Below are 8,807 nucleotides of genomic sequence, written 5' to 3' on the forward strand. Positions count from 1 at the left end.
CATCCAGTGGGGACATAATTACGGATTATAATGACTTATACTGTCTTTTTACGCACTGCGTTGCATCGCGCCGCGTAAACATAAAACCATGTCTGCATTTGTGATCGGAGAAATGACAAACAACAAGCCCTACTCTACACTGCCCAAAACTCACGTTTGAATCATCAGTGGCAAAACCTTTAAATGAAAACGAACTTACAGACTGAGAGTCAGAACAGCCGGCATTGTAGTCTACTCTAGTTGACTCTTAACTTTTATAAAGTATCTCTTTGGATTTGAGACTTTAGTCTTTGCAACTTTACAGATCTTCTTTATGCACCAAGAACTTGTAACACTCCAAAGAGAAACGAAAAATTGAAATCGCATCATATGACCCCTTTAACAGTTTATAGTTGTAGTTGTTGTATTTATCAACCTTGGTGTGAAAACGTCATAATTAAGTTCCATATGTTGACATTATATAGCAATTGCTAACACAAAATTATAAGGAACAACACTTTCAAAGCATCTGTTAATCTTGGTTAATGCTAATTTCTACATATAAATTTTTAACATGTAAAGACGTAAAAACCGTTAACGTAAAAAAAAAAAAAATTACAAAGAACAGGAGTGAATATATACATATAATATATATATATATATATATATTATTGTTAATTATTCATACCTGTGAATTACCTTGAGTAGTTGTGTATTTAGTCTTAATCATGAAAATGTTGACTTATGAATTGTGTACCACATATCACACTATTCCTAATGCAAAAAAAGAAAGACATTTTTTTTTATTTTTTTTTCATTTAGTTGTCAGTTAGGCCTGTTAGCTTAGCATAAAGCTAACAAGTTACATGCTACGGAATCACTGAACACTTTTAATTCAGCTCTTGCTCACCTCAAGTTGTTGAACTCTCTCTCCGTCTCTCATGTTTCTTTATTAATATTCATTTTCGGAAGTTTATTCATGTTAAGCACACTTTATGTTTATTGCTGATGCAATGAAGCATAATCTTTTGAGAAAACAGCACTGATTTCCCATATGAATTAATAAAAAGCAGTGAACCATAAGCCCATTGTGCCCTAGCTAGACGGTCAGAAAAGAAACCCTCATCTGTGAAGTCTAAATAAAATCCTTCAGCTATGTGGCTGACTGAAGGTAAATGTTGCTCTGTTTGTCAGTGCACATGTTATCAGCATGTTACCATGCTACGCAAAGAATCAGAAATTTCTCAGGTTATCTGCAACTTTTTTTGTCATAAATATGACATAGAAAAAGTACTAAAGTGCACAAAATGCATAGTTTCATGTGTGAGGCAGCTTTATTTCCCAATGTCCTTTCACTGAACCTTTCATAAGTTGCTATGTTAACAACAGCTAGCTTGTACAACAGGGAGCTGTTTCCAGTTTTAAATATGACGGTATCCACCCCCATACAGAGGTAAAAATATACATCGAATGCTACACCATGGCTATTATGAATGACCCTCAGAGGACTCAGCAGATGCTAACCATGAAAATAATACCTTTCTGTGGAAAAAGCCATGTTCAATAGCTGACAATGGTATTGTGTACTTCAGTATGCTTAGGAGCATACTTAGATTTTCGTTGACGCATTATGCATTTTTATATATTTATATATAAGCATACTGAAGTACACTTAACCATTGCTTTATATAATATTTAAATTCAATAATTGTTATTCATTAGCGCATATATATATATATATATATATATATATACACACACATACAGTATATATATAACATGTATGTGTGTGTGTGTGTTTGTTTGTGCGTGTTTTGTTTTTTGCAAATATAATTTATTCTGAAGCAATATTCTCATCAGTTTTCTATCAGCTGTGGAATATAAATCAGCATGTTTTTTATATTTTATCAAAGGGATTTTTTTACCTTTATAGAGGACATTTTATATATATATATATATATATATATATATATATATATATATATATATATATATATATATATATATATATTATGAAATGTAGTATGTCAACCAAGATCTTTCAATATTAACAATAATTATATAATTAGATTAAATATTTAAACATGATTAATGTTTAGTATTTTTTAGTCATAAAATTTAAATAATTAAGTAAACAAGTAAAATATACATAATATGCAAAATATAAATAAGAAAAAGTAAAAATGTAAATGCAATAATTATGTATTAAATATATTCATAATAACATATGTATATATGATGTATTATGTATGATTCAAATATTATATCAATATTTATTAATATCAATGATTTTTTTCATTACAAAAATAAATTATACTAAAAACTCTATTAAAATAAAAAAATAAAAACAATATCACTATAGTATACGGTCTCAAAATAATACCACCCTACCTTTTGGCACTTTATTAATTTGTGATTGTTTAGAAATTGGTTCCACATTATACTGATAATAGTCTCATATTCTGTGCTTACTGAAAAAGTGAAGAGTTATTGTACAACGCATACGTTGTCAGGAAATTATTGCAATATAAAAGACTAAACTTACCAATCGAATCCTTTCGTGATCTATTTTCTTTCATGAGAAATGTGCTGTGAGCACCAAATGCAATGGTATGATGAATCATAGTTTATTTAGTTCAGTGTAGCCAAGCACAGTCAAAGCGCGCTGTGATGTATAGTAGTGAAATGATGAAATGCAGGTGTTGAGAATGAGAGTAGTGAATCATCTGTCTCTTATCAACGAGCAAGTGATTAAGTTAGTGAGTGGATTGAAGACATGTTTCTGTCTGTCTCTCTCTCTCTCTCTCTCTCTCTTTCTCTCAGGTTCTGTTCCAAATGGCACACTTCATGTGGACTTGAGGTCTAGCGGAGATTTATGAAATCCACAAGACAGTGGAGTGAGTGTCCAAATTGTCATTTTAGACTCAAAACTGTGCACCCAAGCGCCTCCTGTGGACTTCATGGGCTTGAGTGAGCAAAGGCCAGTACGTTTCCATGCTTGGGAATTCTAAGTATAGACTTTTATAGAATGCACTGTTAAAAGTGTGCACTATAATTGTGTCCACTTCTGAGTGTATACTTTTGTTCTTGTGCACTTTTTTTGGTTTTCAATTGTAAGCATTTGAGACAAACCTATATTACGTCCCCATAGTGTGCACTTCTACGTGTGTGCTTCTGTAGTATTTGAATTTTGAGTGTATACTTCCAAAGTGTACACATCTTGTAGCCTTTAATAGAGTGCAGTTCTGATGTGTTTCATTAGTATACAATTCTGAGTGGAGAGTTTTGTAGAATTCCCTTCTGTATGTACTTCCATAGCGTGTGCGTCACCATAGGTGTTTAGCCTTCACATCAACTAATGTATACTTCTGTAGTATGCACTTCTGAGTGTACCCTTCAGTGCTCTTTCACAGCCAGGCAGCTTTGGTGGGCACCCTCATTATTCTCCATTGAGACATGTAGACGCTCAATTAGCAGAAGCCATAGAGAGTTGTTCAAAAGCACGACTTAACAAGGTACTTAACTGCATTAAGCACTGTGCTGCTCTGATAAACTGTTTTACTCTCAATCTATAGTGGTGAATAATGGGAAATTGTCTATTTAATGAGTCTTATGGGTTGTTAACTATCACATCCAATGCTCATCAAAAGACGTGATCATGAATGTGTGTGAATATTAACCTAGTGCCGAGCTGCAATGATTAGAAATCTTTGCCTGAATGTAAGACAAGACATGAATGGTCTTGAAGATGCTTTATTACAGTTGATGTCTGTTGTGAAATAACTTCAAAGACCTGCCTGAAAAAATGAATCCAACTGTTTATTCATGGTAGGTCGGACGGAACAGTATGATGGTATATCCCACGTGACAGTATGACAGTGTATCAATGTGCCGGTTGAAATTTGGTCTAGTCTCTGATCTGTCAAATATATAATGACATATTGTGACACTTTTTGACTCTAGGTTCACATACAAAAGAGTAACGTTACTGTGTTTTTAGTACATACAGTGGGTACGGAAAGTATTCAGACCCCCTTCAATTTTTCACTCTTTGTTATATTGCAGCCATTTGCTAAAATCATTTAAGTTAATTTTTCCTCATTAATGTACACACAGGACCCCATATTCACAGAAAAACACAGAATTGTTGACATTTTTGGAGATTTATTAAAAAAGAAAAACTGAAATATTATACCTCAACTATGAGAGACAAAATGAGAAAAGAAAATCCAGAATTGCAGTGTATCAGTCATATACATCATCAGATCAGTTTTTTAGAGGTGCAGAACGCCACACAGCAACTTTTCGGCATTGCACAAAGCAAAAATCAATCGAAATCATCACAAAAAGTAATGATTAAGCGCCTAACAAGGTCTCCGTGCATTAATTCGAATGGTTTGTTTTCCCCCTCGGCATAAACGGTTATGACGTTTTTGTGGGCGTTCCCAGCAATGCCGAACAAGTCTATGTGCTTTCCATTCTTAATAAAAAGTAATCTTGTGGGAAAAACATGGAAATATTTTTTTCTTGTTGCTTACTATATTTATTTGCTTGGACAGTGTCATTGTGGGTTTTGGTTCTTTTGCTGTTGTAAGCTGTAAAGACCTTTGAAATAACGGAAATCGTTTGGCGAAGTGATCTGGGCATGTAATGCGGTCAAGACCTGCCTGGAACTACTTTTGCTGTGCGTTTCCCTGAAAATAATTGCACACCTTAGAACATTCATCAGCCACTCAGACTCAAGCATTCAACAGCCCCGTAGTATAAGATATAGTTTAACGAATAGGGTAAAAACTATTTTATTGAATAGTCCAAAGGCGTGGTCACAATTTTGCCGACAAAAAAGGTTCATTGTCAACCTAGTGTAGTGATACACAGAGCATCCATCATGTTTTAAAAACAAACAAGCAGAGGTTCATATCATATATTTTATTCACGACTTTTATTAATGAAACCATACTGTTTATGTCTTTGTGTTTTTAGTTAGTGAGGGTAAGTCCCAGAAGATGGCTGAACCTGCAAGAGTACCAGAGCAAGAAGCTGATGCAGGACAGTGGCGTGACTGTACAGCACTTCTTTGTGGCTGACACTGCCTCTGAAGCCCTGGAGGCTGCCAAGAGACTCAGTAAGTGTCCTTCTCATTCTAAACTGCTCGCTATTAAGTGTCTAAACATAGTGCAGCTTTTTTGAGGTCTCTAATAGCTTTCAGTCAACAATGTGATTACATGAATAACACTTCGTTGATAACATGCTAATGTGGTGATGTTTATTTGTTAACTCGATTGGTGCTTGTTTGCCGAGATCTGGCCTCCCACACATTGAGCTGGGGTATGTGGGATTAGCCAATGAGAACGAAGAACACAAATTGCATTGATGTTTTTGCTTTTATTCTGGTGGACATGCCTTCAAGGGTCATCAGTTCTGAAGATCTTCTCTTATTTCTTCTGCTTTTCTTCTGTTTACGTGGTTTGTTGCTCACTCACTGTTTTATCCATGCATGCTTATTCTTGTTTTCTTTCATGCCTTTTTATTTATTTCTAAGCATGTGAGCTTCTGTTTCTGAGACGAGCACTTTTTATATGTGGCATTTCTGGTGATGGCTGTGATGTACTGGTGCAGTCCGGGCTAAATCCAAGAGGTGGACTAATGTCTGTTGGTGCCAGTTTTCTAAACCTCATATGATTTAATGTATGAGAGACTATGGAGGCTTTCCAGAGGCTCACAGCTGTAATCTTCTTCTTATCTCACTATACACAACAGGCTTTAGCATTTCATTTCGAGCATTCCCTTTTCCATTTTCTTCAGCATTCCATTTTCTTCAGCCCTTACCATGTATGACTAAATATTTTCTTTCAAATGGGGTTTGTTGTTCATAGGAGTTAGATTTTTACAGCCCAGGTGCTGTTTCAGGTCAAATGTTGAGGGTGAGGCAATGACATATTTTTTTCTGACTCAATTTGGAACATATTTCGAGATGGCATTTCCAGTCCAGCACATTGAGTGTTTCAGTCTGGTTCCTGTGGGATAGGGCAGGGCCCGGGCGCAGGTGACATGTACGAGGCGACCAAGCGAGACGTGAAGGATTTCTGTGACTGCGATATTGCAGTGAGCTGTTCTCCCCAGTGGAGAGATGCCACCCCACAGTTGGGCCCACTTACCCATGCGGCAATACAGCTGACAGCTCAATTCGAGCTCTGCAGTTTAGTGCTCCTCAACTACAGCAAACAATACTTTTGTATAAAAAGCATTCCTTTTTTGTTTTTTGATTTTCTTGCAATACGACAGAGTGTTGAAAATATACAGCTGCACTAGGCATGTGACTGTATCAAATATTCATGATGCGATTAATTGCTAATGCTTTTATCACGGTATACGGTATTATCACGATATTGAAATTTAGTTGCAAAAAAAGTGTTGTCATAATAAAGTATAACAGGTTTAATAACTTTTTTCTTATAACATAAAATAAACTGAACATTTAAATACAATAAAGCAATACACAAAAAATTTATAAAGTAAATCATTTCACACAGATTAAAGTACAAAAGAATTATGAAGACCAACAATTAACACCTTACAATAAGATCTCAGTAGTTAACCTTAGTTAATGCACTAACATGAACAACGAGCAATAGCTACATTTGCTACAGAAGTTATTAATCTTTGTTAAAAAAATACAACTGTTCATGTTAGCACGAGTTCATTAAATAACACAGTAGCAACTTTTGATTTCAACAACGTGTTATTAAATATTGAAATCAACTAAGATTAATGAATGTTTAGAAGAATTTTCCATTGGCAGTTTATGTTAAAGGGGTCATATGATGTTGCTAAAAAAGCAAGGTGTGCTCTGATTGGCCAGCTATACTCAATTTGGAACATATTTCGAGATGGCATTTCCAGTCCAGCACATTGAGTGTTTCAGTCTGGTTCCTGTGGGATAGGGCAGGGCCCGGGCGCAGGTGACATGTACGAGGCGACCAAGCGAGACGTGAAGGATTTCTGTGACTGCGATATTGCAGTGAGCTGTTCTCCCCAGTGGAGAGATGCCACCCCACAGTTGGGCCCACTTACCCATGCGGCAATACAGCTGACAGCTCAATTCGAGCTCTGCAGTTTAGTGCTCCTCAACTACAGCAAACAATACTTTTGTATAAAAAGCATTCCTTTTTTGTTTTTTGATTTTCTTGCAATACGACAGAGTGTTGAAAATATACAGCTGCACTAGGCATGTGACTGTATCAAATATTCATGATGCGATTAATTGCTAATGCTTTTATCACGGTATACGGTATTATCACGATATTGAAATTTAGTTGCAAAAAAAGTGTTGTCATAATAAAGTATAACAGGTTTAATAACTTTTTTCTTATAACATAAAATAAACTGAACATTTAAATACAATAAAGCAATACACAAAAAATGTGTAAAGTAAATCATTTCACACAGATTAAAGTACAAAAGAATTATGAAGACCAATAGGTAACACCTTACAATAAGATCTCAGTAGTTAACCTTAGTTAATGCACTAACATGAACAACGAGCAATAGCTACATTTGCTACAGAAGTTATTAATCTTTGTTAAAAAAATACAACTGTTCATGTTAGCACGAGTTCATTAAATAACACAGTAGCAACTTTTGATTTCAACAACGTGTTATTAAATATTGAAATCAACTAAGATTAATGAATGTTTAGAAGAATTTTCCATTGGCAGTTTATGTTAAAGGGGTCATATGATGTTGCTAAAAAAGCAAGGTGTGCTCTGATTGGCCAGCTATCCAGTGCATTGTGATTGGACGAATATCTCAAGCGTGTGACGGAAATGTTACACCCCATACCATACTGTGATGTAGGGCTGTGCGATTAATGGAAATCAAATTGAAATCGCGATTTGAGACGTTGCGATTTCCTAATCGCAAAGCCTGCGATATGGACGCGATATTACCAGCCTTGAGCTGCAGTCTTACTAACCAATAGAATGAGCGCACCTCTGTTCTCCCCAATCAGCACTGCTCTAGCCAACTGCATAAACACCCACCATTAAAAAAAAGAAAACCCGGAAAGACAGAGTGGGATTATGGCGTCTACTGGGTCAGATCGATAGTTAGGCAAATTAAAACTAAAGAAAACCGTATGCAACTTAAGCTTCGAAATGACAGACAATGAACAAAAAAGGTAATTTCCAAGAGCTGCGTCACAGCACATATCAAAAGCTCTCTTCTAGGTTCTGTTTTCAGTACTGGAGAATAAAAGATACATTCTTAGATGTTTTTGTTAGTACGTTTACGTTATTTTACGCATTTTATCTCCCCAACAGATTAATTTGAAATAAATTTATAATGCATGTTGGCTATTCCCAATTCAGAAGTGCGCACACACAGCCTGTGTCTGTGAATGCTTCTCATTCTCGCTCCTCTCTGCCCCACGCTGCTCGAATCCCGCATCACGGACGAGCCGTTCATGCTTGCCGCACTCACGCAGCCTGTCTCGTAATGCTCGTTTATACTCGCACCCGGCTCCGCACCGCAAGTCTCCAAGAGCGCATCTGTCAGTATGGATGAGGCTTGACGCACACGCGCAACCTGTGCCGACTCACGCCTGGCTCCGCGTTTAAAACGAATGTAAATTCAGTCTAACTGCTTGCTAATTTCACTTGGATGAAATGAAACGTTCAGCACATTTTCCACTTGTTCTTAAAATCCCAAATACTTAAAATGAATAAATCAGCCTATGTAACATATGTAATACTTTAATAATTGACTTCTTTATTTATAAAAAAATAAACATTTTCTGTGAAATTCAGTAATTAAGTTAATTCTGTAAA

General features: G+C 35.8%; 1 protein-coding gene across 2 annotated transcripts in view; it reads left to right on the top strand.

Moving 5' to 3' along the window:
* LOC107557774 (succinate-CoA ligase GDP-forming subunit beta) overlaps positions 1–8,807 on the top strand; it is a 127,138-nt gene that overhangs the window by 14,048 nt on the left and 104,283 nt on the right. For both annotated transcript variants that reach the window (XM_016241300.1, XM_016241299.1), the window contains exon 2: positions 4,963–5,104. In XM_016241300.1, coding sequence (XP_016096786.1) covers positions 4,963–5,104 — 142 coding nt within the window. The remainder of the gene's footprint in view (positions 1–4,962; positions 5,105–8,807) is intronic.

The sequence above is a fragment of the Sinocyclocheilus grahami genome, unplaced genomic scaffold (assembly GCF_001515645.1).
Source record: "Sinocyclocheilus grahami isolate Dianchi unplaced genomic scaffold, SAMN03320097.WGS_v1.1 scaffold619.1, whole genome shotgun sequence".
NCBI classification, from domain to species: Eukaryota; Metazoa; Chordata; class Actinopteri; order Cypriniformes; family Cyprinidae; genus Sinocyclocheilus; species Sinocyclocheilus grahami.